The sequence below is a fragment of the Corythoichthys intestinalis genome, chromosome 5 (genome assembly GCF_030265065.1).
Source record: "Corythoichthys intestinalis isolate RoL2023-P3 chromosome 5, ASM3026506v1, whole genome shotgun sequence".
Taxonomy (NCBI): domain Eukaryota; kingdom Metazoa; phylum Chordata; class Actinopteri; order Syngnathiformes; family Syngnathidae; genus Corythoichthys; species Corythoichthys intestinalis.
The window spans coordinates 45,383,049-45,397,756 of NC_080399.1; the positions used below are offsets into that span (position 1 = coordinate 45,383,049).

At 38.5% G+C, this 14,708-nt stretch overlaps 1 protein-coding gene across 2 annotated transcripts in view; it reads right to left on the reverse strand.

The window, feature by feature from the left end:
* Positions 1-14,708, reverse strand: part of tdrd12 (tudor domain containing 12) — a 63,961-nt gene that overhangs the window by 17,417 nt on the left and 31,836 nt on the right. For both annotated transcript variants that reach the window (XM_057837615.1, XM_057837616.1), the window contains exons 26-35: positions 14,007-14,188; positions 13,435-13,642; positions 13,002-13,094; positions 12,700-12,854; positions 10,334-10,483; positions 10,162-10,229; positions 9,660-9,732; positions 4,165-4,278; positions 2,080-2,233; positions 1,939-2,002 (exon numbers count right to left, since the gene is read on the reverse strand). In XM_057837615.1, coding sequence (XP_057693598.1) covers positions 1,939-2,002; positions 2,080-2,233; positions 4,165-4,278; positions 9,660-9,732; positions 10,162-10,229; positions 10,334-10,483; positions 12,700-12,854; positions 13,002-13,094; positions 13,435-13,642; positions 14,007-14,188 — 1,261 coding nt within the window. The remainder of the gene's footprint in view (positions 1-1,938; positions 2,003-2,079; positions 2,234-4,164; positions 4,279-9,659; positions 9,733-10,161; positions 10,230-10,333; positions 10,484-12,699; positions 12,855-13,001; positions 13,095-13,434; positions 13,643-14,006; positions 14,189-14,708) is intronic.

Genomic DNA, 14,708 nt, shown 5'->3' on the forward strand with positions numbered 1-14,708 from the left:
GCAATGCATTAAGAAAAAAATGAATAAAACTTGGACAGTATACATTCAACATACAGTACATAAGTACTGTATTTGTTTATTATGACAAATCCTCAAGATGGCATTTACAATTGGGTCGTGCAGCGCATGCATTAATTGCGTTAAATATTTTAACGTGATACATTTTTTAAAAAGTTCATTACCGCCATTATCGGGATAAATTTGATAACCCTACCTTAAGCCTAAACTAAAGACTCTGGATGAGTGTAACATATTATGTCTGTAACATTAAATACAATTAGAAAACGATTTAATTCAAATATATATATATATATATATATATTAAAAAAAAGCATGGCCGATATTTTTTTGCCGATTCCGATACTTTGAAAATGACGTGATCGGACCCGATGCCGATCGATTGGGACATCTCTAGTCTGTAACGTTAAATACAATTAGAAAACAATTTAATTAAAAAAATATATATATATATTAAAAAAAGGCATGGCCGATATTTTTTTTACCGATTCCAATACTTTGAAAATGACATGATCGGACCTGATCGATCGGCATCTCTAATTTTATTGCCACGAACATTTCGTTTAACACTTTTTTTTATGCCTGAATTTTTACAAAATCCAATTAATGACTATTTTTAATGACCCTGAACCCTTATTTAAATGTTTATAAAACCCGCAAAAAAAAAAAGTAATCTTAGAATGACCTAAAGGAGGAAATGGTTTTACTTAATTTGTTCAGAATACACACATCATCATCAGGTCACCTGAGAAGAATGCTGCGTGTTAAAAAAAAAAAAAAAAAAGTCATATGCACAAATCCTTTGTCATCATGCGTAACAACCGAGGGTGACAACGCATTTTGCACAAGGCCCTCTGCTCATTGGACCCTATAAAAGAGCAGTTTCTTGCTTCATTCTCACAACGAGATTTGGCATTCACTACGCTCTCCGAAGAACTTTGAAGAAAGCAAGCTCCCAAGCAACCCGCTTAAAGAATGGACTCTTGCGATTGCTCCAAGAGTGAGTATTAGCTAACAAGCATCCGTTGTGTATTATCTTGTCTGAGATATTTTTAAGTCTGAACTTTTCCCACTATTTCTTTCTCTTTTGTTTGTGTAGCTGGAACCTGTAAATGTGCTGGATCATGTACGTGCACTAAATGCACCGGCACCACTTGCAAGAAGAGTAAGTCAAATCTCAGTCACTTGAAAGATTTCTCGAGGGCCATACTTAAAAGCAACCGAGGAGTTTTGTCTAAATTTGATGTTGTATCCACGATCTGCAGGTTGCTGCTGCCGCTGCTGCTGCTGCTGTTGTTGTTGCCCCTGTGGATGCAGCAAATGTGCATCAGGCTGCGTGTGCAAAGGCAAGACATGTGACACGAGCTGCTGTCAGTGAGGAGGCTCTGACTTTCTGTCCTTTATTTGAGAGATGCAACCTTTTGATTTACTGATTTGCAATTTTGCACCTGCCATGGCTATTGTAATGTATTTTCTAATTTGTTATTCAGTAGTGAAATAAACGTTTCTCAATGTAAATTCAACATTTGGTGCAGATCTTTGTTTTACCGGTCAGCTGGCTAGTACTAAAATGATGAGCTCAGCAACCACTCTGCCTGAAATGTGGGATCGCACATCTAAAGTGGAGCATTCCTACCATCAACTGGCAGTTGTGCAGCAGTAAAATCGTTTCCAAGTCTGAAATTCACAGCAGTGCAGCATCAGACCAGCTCCGTTAAAAATGTTAACAAGTTAACTTGTCACTGGCAGGGAAGTGAATACTGGATTAAAACAAGGGTTTGTCATTAGGGCCTCGAAATCAAATCTTTCCCTTTCCGAGTTAAAATGATTTGGTCCTTTCATTCGAAAGAAATTCAAAACAAATTGCAGTATCTCTTAGTTCAGTGGCTTATGAAAAACAAGTGTTTTAAAAGCTCTCACCATGTGATGACACAGCATGCTCCTCCTCCTCCAGGTGGTCCATGTCGTAACTCACAAAAATGTTCTAGGGGAGGGCACAATGAGCTCAATGCTCCCCAAATCCAGACTTGAACGTGCAGGCTTGAAATTAATCTGTTGCACCTTGCTCCTGAGAAGCTTGGGCCAGTAGCCTGGTTCGCATTTGAGCAGTGTGAGGACAGGCTCGTTGGACTTAAGCTCACAGCTGCAGCGCTCAGGCAGCACGCGCGCGTGGAGATCCAGATTCACTCCGTAGTGCCGACCATTCACGCTGCCACTGAACACACATAAATGCATGCAAGTAAAGGCTTTCCAATGTACTTTCTGTGTTCTTAAGTGTAAGGACTTCAGATATTTGGTAATTAGGATACTTAGAACAGTAATTTTATAGATTACGGTGAGTAGATTCTGATACATAGGGCCACATCTTGTTCTCTGTATAAAACCTATAAATGCTACCTAATCACAGCAAATCAGCAGTCACAAGTGAATAAAAATCATGCAATACGTACATTTTATTGAACCAGTTCTATTACGCACTTGAAAATAAATGTATGTCAGACATTCAAGATAGACTGATAAATGGTCTGCATCTTTCCTCTTTTACCTATGCCAGCTACAAATTGTGAGTCATAACATTGAATGCTTTTCTCTTATATGGCAGATGCCACTTGTTGACATTTGAAATACTAAACCATAAACAGGTTATACTGTCCTAAGTACATTTGAATGTACCGAGAAATGAGCTCGGTATCTTCACCAAGAAGTTTTAGTTACGATGTAACCAGGCTGGTTCACAACATTCATGAATCAAAATAAATCAGATGAGCAAAAAAAAAAAAAAAAAAACACTCGCGAGTGCCTAATAGAGGCTTTAATTCGAACAAACGTTCGCATGAAGCTGTTCCAGCAGAAGCTGCGCAAGGCAATGCCGCTGTAAGGCATGCATCTAACATCAAATACTAAATTGCATATCATTAGTCTTGATAAAAATGTTTGACTCCTTGAACATCCCCCCACCCCCTTTCATTGAAGCATAGCTCAGGTGGTCAGCTGAAAAGATGTTCAAAGAGAAATACTGTATTTTGATAAATACGTTTTTATATGTGTGTCTTTTATTGTATTTGACAAAATTATCCCCCTGCAAAATGTTCATGTGCACCACATTAAGAACAACTGTTACTCTGCAAACCATATATTTTTTTCAATGGATGACATATCTTCATTAAATTAAAAAGTTATAACAGGCTTCACATGTAAACTTAGTAAGTTTCAAATGTGAACATGATTTTCACAGTTTAAGTGGTAAAATTATGTAATAGGATTCACATTCTAATATGTCAAGTTTCACATTTGTAATTATTATGTTTTACCATTTAACGTTTCACATTTTATTGTGATCATTTAAAACATGCACATTCAAATGTGATGACGAGTTTGACTTCCGGTTAAGGTCACTGCAGAAGTCCTAAATCCAAGTTATTACCTATGTAACAACTAAGATTCTGTATAATATTATAAAGTATAAATAAACAAAAATAAGGCAAAGTGTGCAAAAATATTTAAAAGTACATTAAATTTCGTTCTTTTTTTTTTTGTTTGGCATCACTATGCTTTTGTAAGATACTAGCACAATTGTTTCCAAACTAATCCTCGCATCCAATTTTTCGTTGGAGTTTTAAAGAATTTAGCCTTTTTTTAGGCGTAACTAGGAAACAAAATGTTCGTGTTTAAATGTGTGCCTTGAAGGGGCCTGTCCTTGTGTGTGGCATCAGAAGCTAGAACATGTTCTAGCGTGCCAATGAGTTGAGACCTACAAAATGTCATTGCAAGTGTTTTCGTTTTTATTTAACTATGACTCTTATTTTTCAAGGACATGCAACTCAGAAACTTGCTCAGTACAAACACCAGCTCGCATGAATTATATATAATAAGCAAGTGTGATTGAAATTTACCGTAACTCAATTTACGAGTGTTAACAAAAAAGATTCTAAATGACGAAGTGTTCTCAAAGTAGTCCAACTCAAGTAATCCAGGTGATGGCTCAGTTGCAACAAAACGCAAGCATGTGCCTCATGCTCTTGATGGTGTGCGTGTCCCTTTTATACAAAGTGAGCCTTGCTAAACATGTAGCCACTGCCTCCAGTATAAAGAGCTCTGGCCAAAAGGGTCCAGTGGCTGCCAAGTGCCAAGTGAAGCACGACAGACCTGTACACTGCGCGGTCGGCATAGAAGCTGCAGCGCTGGCTCAGTGGGTTCTTCAGCCTAAGCGTGACGGTCAAGGATGTGGACGTCTGGTGCCAGCAGACCTGAGGGTGTAAACTGCCGCATGGCAAGGTGAAGAGTCTGTGTGACAAGTCAAAATACTACAAAAGCATATTGATGTCAGGAGTTAAATAAATAAATAAAGTCTATATCACGATAATAAACTTATTGTGACACAGTTTAGGTTTAATATTTTAATGTGATGAGTTTCATATTTTGAAGTGATAGTTTGTAATGAGATTAATTTCAAGTTTTGCATATTTTCTCATTTATTTTTTCTCGTTATATCAAAATTTGCATATTTAGATTCTTTGATCAACCATTTTTCACAAATTCATTTATCAGGCATGAAAATGGGTCAGGGGTTAAAAAGGTGGGAAGGGTGTGGAGGAAATATTTTCCAGTACACTGTACACCCCAACAAAATATTGAGCTCTGTCAACCCACACTGTGTTTCAGCAGGGCCATGCAGGGACCGGTGGAGGGGCGGGTGCTCGTAGATCAAAAGGGGCACATGAACAAGTATTTAATACACCTTAAAACAACATAACTTCAATTTTAACCAGCTTTAGATAATAATTGGCTGCGACTGTGACATACTTTAACTGGGAGGAGGCAACAGTGAATAGAAATCAAAACTGTCATCAACACTTTCTGGCTGTGACTCAGTCAGTCTGCCTCTTTTCTTCCTTCAACCTCTGCATCAAAACTTCCTTCCTCAACTTGTTCATCTGAGAACAAACCACATCAGATGGTCACTGAGCCACCAACAGCACAGTTTTCTTAAAACTATTATTTCATTATTATCCATACTTAACAACTCTGGCACCTAATGATTAATAAAGCAATGACATAAAAATCTTACAGAAAAATAACATTGTAATTGTGTTTATAATCGTATTTAATACCCGACTATCCTTGCAAACTTGTTCTTACCAGGTCTGCTATTCACCCAGCTGATGAGGTATCCACTGGCTTTAGCAGCCTCATCTAACTCCTTTTTTTATCCCTCAATCTCCCTTCCCTACGACGCATGTCTATGTAATGAAATATAAATATTTAAAAAAAACAAAAAAAAAACAGACTCCCCAGTGGCTTTTAGTTTTAAAGCTTTCTTAATTTCTTTCTCTCTCAATAACGATGGAGGTAGATTTGTGTTATTATTCAATCAAAAAACAAAGTTACTTCTATCAAAAACAAAGTTGCTTCATTCAAAATACAGTACATACTTTTAATCCCCAGAAAGTCACTTCAATAAAAAAAAAATTGTTTTTGATTGCAAAAATAAATTTGAGACAAAAAAAGCATTTGAAAACTATTTTTCTTGATTGAAACAAATTTTTCCATTGAAGTAATGTTGTTTTGCGTTTGGGCCACATTTTGGCTAGGACATTTGTGTCTTTATTATTCAATCAAATAAGTTGCTTCAAACAAAAAAATATAAAACATAAATATAAATTAATAATAATAAATAATAATAAATAAACATAAATATAAAATATAAAAAAAGAAAAACTTTGCACATGTGTCAATCACCGTTTACCAAAGCCTGAGAGGGCTTGAGTAGACTCACTATGAAGCATTTAATAAAGCCAAGCATTTTCTTACTACTTTATTCTTGTTTAAAAATAATTCGGTGGGGCAGTAACATGTTTAAAACTTATCATAGTTCTTACATTTTGAAGTGCTTGAAAACCATTTATAAATGATACTTTGGTGAAAAAAGTGAAAAGACGTGTCTTATATATATGTATCTTTTTTCCAATGTAAAATCTGAATAAATGCATTGAACACGCACAAAAAATGGGGGGGGGGGGGGGGGGGGGCTACTTCGCGGTTGTCACTTATTGCGGTGGGTTCTGGTCCCCATTAACCGCGAAAAACGAGGGATCCCTGTATTTCTGAAAAGCTTTAAGAAGCAGGACTCATTCCCACCACTCGTCGGGCCGGTGTTGTGCCGACACCGGCCGTCAGCTCAAATCCAAGCCGAAAATAACGCGTCTCCGGCGGACGACGTGAGCGATGTGAGGCGCCCTCTCCACCCGAGAGCATGCCGCTTAATTTGACTCAACAGTGTGTTTCTTCGTTTATATTACCGCTAAATACACAAGCTTGACGCCAATTTAACGGGAGCTATTTTTTTTCATGGGAGATTTGGCTAGCTCTGGCAGTGTTCAACGCAAGCTGCAACGAATGGCAGTAACTTTTTTATATCGCAAAATGTGAAAACGATTGAAACCATTACTCACCAAATTCAATCTGCTGGCAAATACAGGCAAGTGTGTATGCTGCGCTCTGGTCTGCCCCGGTGTGGATAAGGACTGCTTTTTGTTTTCGCAGCTTTGCAATGCAAACAAAGGCTCTCCGAGCACTCCATTAAGGAGTGCGCGCGTTTGGAATAATGGAACGCAGCTTGGGCCGATGATTGGTTCTCGTCAGCGAAGCATCTAGAAGGATTTGCTGACTGTGTTCTTAAGTGCTCAGTTTACGTACTAAGTTAATCACATGATGATAATAATAATAATAATAATTAAATAAAACCTCCCGACCCCCCCCCTCCTCCCAAAAAGAATTTCTCCTCGGATCTACGCAATTCACGTAGGTCACCCTTTTTGACTTCAAAACGGCGAATTTCGCCGAAAGGTGAGAGATTTTCATGCCTGATTTATACTTAACCTCGTCACCATTCCAAGAAAATAGGAAAATTACATTAAAAACCCCAATAAACTATATGGGCACGTTGCTAAAGATCTCTTTAATGCAACAGTGTACAAAGTGATGGATTATATTGTGTAGTTACCATGGGAAACAGATGCATACAGATGATTGTCACCACACTAATGCTTACTCCAGCTGTAAACTATGGCACTTTTTGTTCATATTTGGGAGTAAAAAAACAAAACTGAAACAAAAACATTTTTCATTGTTATAGCAACCATCAAGAAAAATCAATTTTTGATGGTGTCCCCTTGATTTCTTGTATTGTTTTTGCCTGTGTAAAGATGTACATTTCAAAGAATCAGTAATATTAACTAGCAAATGGAGTCGTCATGTCTTGCTTGTAATGAGCTGTTTCCTTTTTTCTTTATTATGTCTGTGAGAAGCAGAGTATTCTTGCTGCTGATTTGTTTATAATAACATCATATGTGAATAAAATGTTCAACTACGCCCTAGTTCATGTTTTTAAAGAATTCTTTAAAAACTACCTGTACAAAAACATCCAGAAAAAAAAAAAAAAGTTAAAATAAGATATAATTGAAAAGAGTCGAAATCGGACAATATGAGAAGAAAATCATGATCATGATGATGTTTGTCACATGCACACTAGCAAAATAGTGCCGGTGGTCTGAAGGCTTTTGCACACAAGCAGGTAGCGGCAGCCCAGTGTAAGTCTCCCACAGCAATGGGCAATTCAACGAAAATATTAAAGTTTCCTTCATGCTGACAATGTCGCATTCAGAAAGCTGGACCGGCAAGCTGAGCATCCCCATCCCACGCCACACACGAATGCTTTGGTTTTCATTGGTGCACCAGCAATCCATTACTTTTAAGGAGGAAGGGAAGATACAGTGCCTTGCAAAAGTATTCGGCCCCCTTGAACCTTGCAACCTTTTGCCACATTTCAGGCTTCAAACATAAAGATATAAAATTTTAATTTTTTGTCAAGAATCAACAACAAGTGGGACACAATCGTGAAGTGGAACAAAATTTATTGGATAATTTTTATTGGATAAACTTTTTTAACAAATAAAAAACTGAAAAGTGGGGCGTGCAATATTATTCGGCCCCCTTGCGTTAATACTTTGTAGCGCCACCTTTTGCTCCAATTACAGCTGCAAGTCGCTTGGGGTATGTTTCTATCAGTTTTGCACATCGAAAGACTGACATTCTTGCCCATTCTTCCTTGCAAAACAGCTCGAGCTCAGTGAGGTTGGATGGAGAGTGTTTGTGAACAGCAGTCTTCAGCTCTTTCCACAGATTCTCGATTGGATTCAGGTCTGGACTTTGACTTGGCCATTCTAACACCTGGATACGTTTATTTTTGAACCATTCCATTGTAGATTTGGCTTTATGTTTTGGATCATTGTCCTGTTGGAAGATAAATCTCCGTCCCAGTCTCAGGTCTTGTGCAGATACCAACAGGTTTTCTTCCAGAATGTTCCTGTATTTGGCTGCATCCATCTTCCCGTCAATTTTAACCATCTTCCCTGTCCCTGCTGAAGAAAAGCAGGCCCAAACCATGATGCTGCCACCACCATGTTTGACAGTGGGGATGGTGTGTTCAGGGTGATGAGCTGTGTTGCTTTTACGCCAAACATATCGTTTTGCATTGTGGCCAAAAAGTTCAATTTTGGTTTCATCTGACCAGAGCACCTTCTTCCACATGTTTGGTGTGTCTCCCAGGTGGCTTGTGGCAAACTTTAAACGAGACTTTTTATGGATATCTTTGAGAAATGGCTTTCTTCTTGCCACTCTTCCATAAAGGCCAGATTTGTGCAGTGTACGACTGATTGTTGTCCTATGGACAGACTCTCCCACCTCAGCTGTAGATCTCTGCAGTTCATCCAGAGTGATCATGGTCCTCTTGGCTGCATCTCTGATCAGTTTTCTCCTTGTTTGAGAAGAAAGTTTGGAAGGACGGCAGGGTCTTGGTAGATTTGCAGTGGTCTGATGCTCCTTCCATTTCAATATGATGGCTTGCACAGTGCTCCTTGAGATGTTTAAAGCTTGGGAAATCATTTTGTATCCAAATCCGGCTTTAAACTTCTCCACAACAGTATCTCGGACCTGCTTGGTGTGTTCCTTGGTTTTCATAATGCTCTCTGCACTTTAAACAGAACCCTGAGACGATCAAAGAGCAGGTGCATTTATACGGAGACTTGATTACACACAGGTGGATTCTATTTATCATCATCGGTCATTTAGGACATTGGATCATTCAGAGATCCTCACTGAACTTCTGGAGTGAGTTTGCTGCACTGAAAGTAAAGGGGCCAGAATAATATTGCACGCCCGACTTTTCAGTTTTTTATTTGTTAAAAAAGTTTAAATTATCCAATAAATGTGGTTCCACTTCACGATTCTGTCCCACTTGTTGTTGATTCTTGACAAAAAAATTAAATTTCATATCTTTATGTTTGAAGCCTGAAATGTGGCGGAAGGTTGCAAGATTCAAGGGGGCCGAATACTTTTGCAAGGCACTGTAAATGCCATGAAAAGGGGTTTACTCATTTCGACGAGCATGTGCTGTCGTAACTCCAGTACCACCCTCATTTAATAGTTCAAACTATTGCATAATAAAATAGTTCCAACTTTTGCATAATAAAAAGTTCCAAATTGCAATGGCGTCAATGAAAAATGGGTTAAAATAACCGATGGCAAACGGCCAACCAGATGACGAGAATTTTCCCAAGTAACAAACAACTATTATTTCATACCTCTTTGTTATGTGACCATCTCCATGGCATTCGTTGAGCAGTTGGATGCTTTGTTCATCCCCAGCAGGAATACCTCAACACATCATTAGAAAAAAAAATAAATATCACGTTTTTGTCAACGATGAAATCACGAAAATATTTAGTTGACACTTTTTTCATGAATGACATAACAATGATGTCTTGGAAGACCGTAACATAATGAGACAATTGCAAGAGACGAATACGCAACGTAGTTTGTGCCTAACATTCAAAATGTGTGACATTCTGTTATTGTTCGTGTAGTCAGCCAGCCTGGATCCTTGCAGTGTTTGTTCGTGTCACTCGTGGGACATGTTGTGCTAACTAAAACTAGACTAAATCATTTTGAAATGACTAAAATATGACTAATAATGTATTTTCATCCAAAAGATTAAGATGAAAATACAAGGGCTGGCAAAAAACACTGCAATCAAACCATCATTTCAGCAAGTTTAGCAACATCATACACTTTAGTGAATTTTACCATTTTCGTTGTTGTTACAAAGAGGTGTCTGTCTGGCTGTTGTTTTGTCAGGATCAATTTCAGCTTTGCTGCAGAGTCCAAAAAGATTCAGTGACTGTTTTTTTTAAAAATTTTTTTTATATTTTTCAACAAAATATATGTGGTTACAGATGTCCAAAAATTTTAAAGCAACCTGGGATGGGAAATTTTGATGTTTGTCTCGTCATCTGCTTCCTGGAACAAAGAAATTGGCTTTTGTTCTGACACATCGAGTTCCTCTTCTCCTTCAACGGTTTTGCTCATCTGGAAGGACTCAGGCATGGCCAGAGTGTCTCTATTCCCACTGTAGACAAAAAATATGAGTGGAAAATAGTCATTAATGTGATACAGCTATTGCTTGCTAGCTAGATACTGCACAAAGCACTCACTGCCTGACCAACAGAGAGCAGGGACAGGAAGGGGGGAGCGAGCAAGAGTCAGACTACGCGATCAGCTCGGGACTGATGTTTTTTTTTTGTTTTTGTTTTTTTTTTTTAATTGAAAAAACATCCGCGAAGGACTGAGGCTGCGAAGTTTAAAGCACGAAGTAGCGAGAGATCACTGTATATTTAGATTTATTTCTAAAGCCAAGGTATGTCAAGTCCCATACCCAAAAATAAATACCCTTAGGTTCCAGAATACTCCTACAATGTTGTTGGATCCCTACATTCACTACCTCAGTACTTCTCAATAGTGGGGCGCGCAAAGCGATGCCGGGGTGGGGGGTGGGGGTTGGTAATGTGACCTCGTAGAACATACTTTTTTGCTGTACAACAATAATGTGTGATTGCACATCCACTCAGTGGGTGGCAGTGGCGCTCTCATTTCCAGAGTGTGCTTAGTATTTTTGCATTACACAAGAGCACACAGAAAGAGCTGGATATATGAAGTCTCCTGAAAGCTAAGACGAGGAAATATGATAAAGTGTACGGAGCGTTTGGCTTCACTTTTAATTGAGTGGGAGACAAGGAAAGATCAGGCATGAAAATGGGTCAGGGATCAAAAGGTGAGAAGGGTGTGGAGGAAATATGTTCCGGTAGGGCTATCCCAAATGACTAATTTTCTCCCGATTAGTCAGCCGACTATTTTTACAATTAGTCGATTAACGATTTTTTTTTTTACTAATTTAACAATGAAATTTTTGTTGACGCTTATTAATTCACAAAAACATTTTGGAACACTTAAATTCTTTATTAAAGTACAAAAAAACATGTAAATAATAATTAATCACACATGAACACTGAGGTCAAATGCTGATAGTAGGCCTGAACAATATTGGAAAAAACTATTATTGCGAGTTTTGGGGAGTTTGTGATATTATATTGCGATATTAAAACAAGAAAATTTTCATCAAATAACTTGAATAGCTCCATTCGCGATAGCTGCAGTGTTGACGAAGAAAAACAGTTTGGTCACGCTGCCTAGCAGGAGGGAGAGTGAGACACTGTGGTGCTGTATGGGCATGAAGCAGAAAAACATGAATGTATGTTGTTTTTAAATTCCGATGCTCTGAAAAATGGCGCCATCGGCCCTAATTTTATAGCTCAGTTTAATTCAGGTCAGGATCTGTACACTTGCTGCGTTCATGAAGTAAAACAAAAGTTGAAATTTTGGAAAAAATTAAAAATTGCACGTCCTGCGATGTGACTATTGCGCATGTGCACATTGCGATGGCGATGTTCAAACGATATATTGTGCAGGCTTAGCTGATAGCATTTACTAGTGCGAAAGAATGGAATGTAAACAGATTCAGAATACTGACTTCGTCTTTCCAACATGATTCAAAACAATTCTTATAAATAAAAAAAAATGTCTAGCATTATAGTATACTACAACAGTATATATAACCAATCAGATTTTCTAAAAAGGGTGTCATTTTAAAGTTATTCTTAGTGTAAAATCTGAATTCTGTAGTATTATAGTATTTACATATTATAATATTAATTCTGAAGTATGTGGTATTAACTCCAGAAATCGTTGTTTATATGACAAACGTGATGTGCTTTTGTTTTGAAATGTTCACCGGAAGTACGTTCGTTAAACCGCTAACAACTTTACACTCCGCAAAAAGCAGTTATTGTCATTGCTTGTGGTGTCACTAATAGATTTTTTTCCCCATTTTTTTGTTTGCAAATGCTGGTAACCAGCTATTTTTCATGTTTGAAGTGTCACCTTTTAACCGCAAGTTTGCGTTTTGGAAAAGACTGCCAATGTTTTATAGCAGGCTAAAGTAAGTTGTCTTTTTCCCCCATTAGTCTCAGTGTAGCAATGCTAACGTTTACAGTGTTTAATATAGATGTGTTTCCTTATTTAGTACGTGTGAACTGTAATTCTACGGCGTTTTGTTGACCAATAAACATCTGGACACAACAACTGGAGTCTCATATGTCATCTACATGCACGCATGCAGTGATGAAACGCAGCCATGAAAATTACCGCCCTCATTTTTATTTACCTTGCGATAAATGGACTCATTGCATATCGCGACAGCGTAACAGAAATTGAGAAGCACTGCCCTACCTGCATTCAGTATACGTTGTTCCTTCCTGACACAGCACCTTCAACTGGTCCAGATGATCCAGGTTTCGTTCTGCCATGCCCGTGTTCATAATGAATGTGGGAACATTGTACTCGCTGATGACAGTCTTCATATCTGGCAGCCGAGTCTCACGAACCTCCAAGAAGGGAAAGATTCAGGACGGTTTTAGCTGATGGACATACAATACTTTCATATTGTTGTCGTCATAACATAACGACCTCGGAGTTTCCAGTCAAGAGGGCATTAAGTTATGAGGCTATCAATATAGTCTGGCAGAACGTACAAACATATCCAGAAAGACTGTGTTTCCCAGACTAAAGACGGCTCTGGCTCGGTGCTTCACCCCTTGTATCTTCTTGGAGACAGCTCTGGTCACCTGAAGGTGTTCAAACAGGGTTCACAATCAACTTTCATTTTCCAAGGCAAACAATGCACATAGCGAGCTTCAGAGCTGCAAAGGTGGACCAGCATAATGCAATAGGCCTTTTAAAGGACCAACTAAATTCCTATATATCAGGGCAATTATCGCAAGCGGCGAATTTGGGAGAATGGGATATTCGAGAAATGTGTTTTACCTTGACCAGAGTTTGACGGATGTTTTTTGGACACAAAATGAGTTGCCAAGTGTGTGTGAATGATCATTTCCTCATTCAGTAAATTTAGCCTTTTTTTTAAGCACATCGCCTTATTTGGTAGTTTGAGCAAATACACTGTACCTTGGGATGCCAGTCAACCTCGGCATCACCAGGCTTCACCTGGCACAATATCATCTCCACCCCCTGGCCAGGCAAAGACTGGAACTCCTCTGGGAGTCGCAGGAGCTGCTGGGATTTGACTTCTTGCTCTTTTCCAATGTCAATAAAGCAAACATGGACCATGAAAAATAGGCGGCCTTCAGTGTCTGGGGCAGTTAAGACCTTCACCCTGTAGGAGGAGTAGGAACTCATCATGAGGACACGTCAAAGAATATAAACCTCTAAAATATTGAAGGTTGTGTTTTACACCCTGACATTATTGACGTGATTTCTAAAATATATTCAGCACTGCATGTAACAACACAACCAGACAGAAGAAAATGTTAATTCTTGCCCAGCCTGAAAATGTAAGGCGTTTACACAGTGAAGGCACAGTATATATAATTTACAGAGTATACATTGTGGTACCTAGCAGAGGTGTGATAATTTGGCATTGTACGACAGATGACTAATGTAACCTTATTGGTGCCATATAACAAAACAAGCCCATGGTTGGCTTACTATCTGGTGTCATACTGTGGAGGGAGGAAGACCTGTGAAAGCCGTTGTCTTCCTCCACAGCGTACATGCATCCTAGTAGCACCTCCTCAGGACACGGTTTACTGTCAGCATAGTAAGACGCCATGCCAGCTGCCATGCTGTCAAACACGCTGTCGTCCTTCTGGACTAGACGCCCATAAAAAACTGACGCTGTCCTGACGATGAGAGGCAACACCTGCATACAAAACAAGAATCGTGTCCGCAGCTCGTGGACTTTTTAAGACTTCCCACACAGCAGTCTGCTTTTTTTGTGAAGAGAAGCATCCAAGGCCAATCTTAAAATTGCAAGCATTTGTAATGTAAGTGCTTGTGTATTGTATTACTATTATTTACGGCAGGGCTCAGTCCCTTATGTTCTCAACCAAAAACGACAGATTTAGGCATTTTCTTGGACTAAAAAATTCTTCACTTTGCTCTTATAAGTTTTTATAAGTCATGCTTCTGCAAAAGAGTCTGTTTGACAGTTAATCCTCCAATGATGACAGGCAATTCCATATCCAGCATGCGCGGCAATAGATTTTTTTAAATTTAACAATTAATTATTAATTTATATTTTATTTTTAAGCCCAACATATAAAATGCAAAACACTTAGTCATGTCTTAATATTGCCTCTCAAGCTCCAAGCTTCAGTCGGCTGTTAGTTTGAGTTTTTGTCCTATCAAGTCTTCAAAACCTGTTGGAAATGACTTAAGTA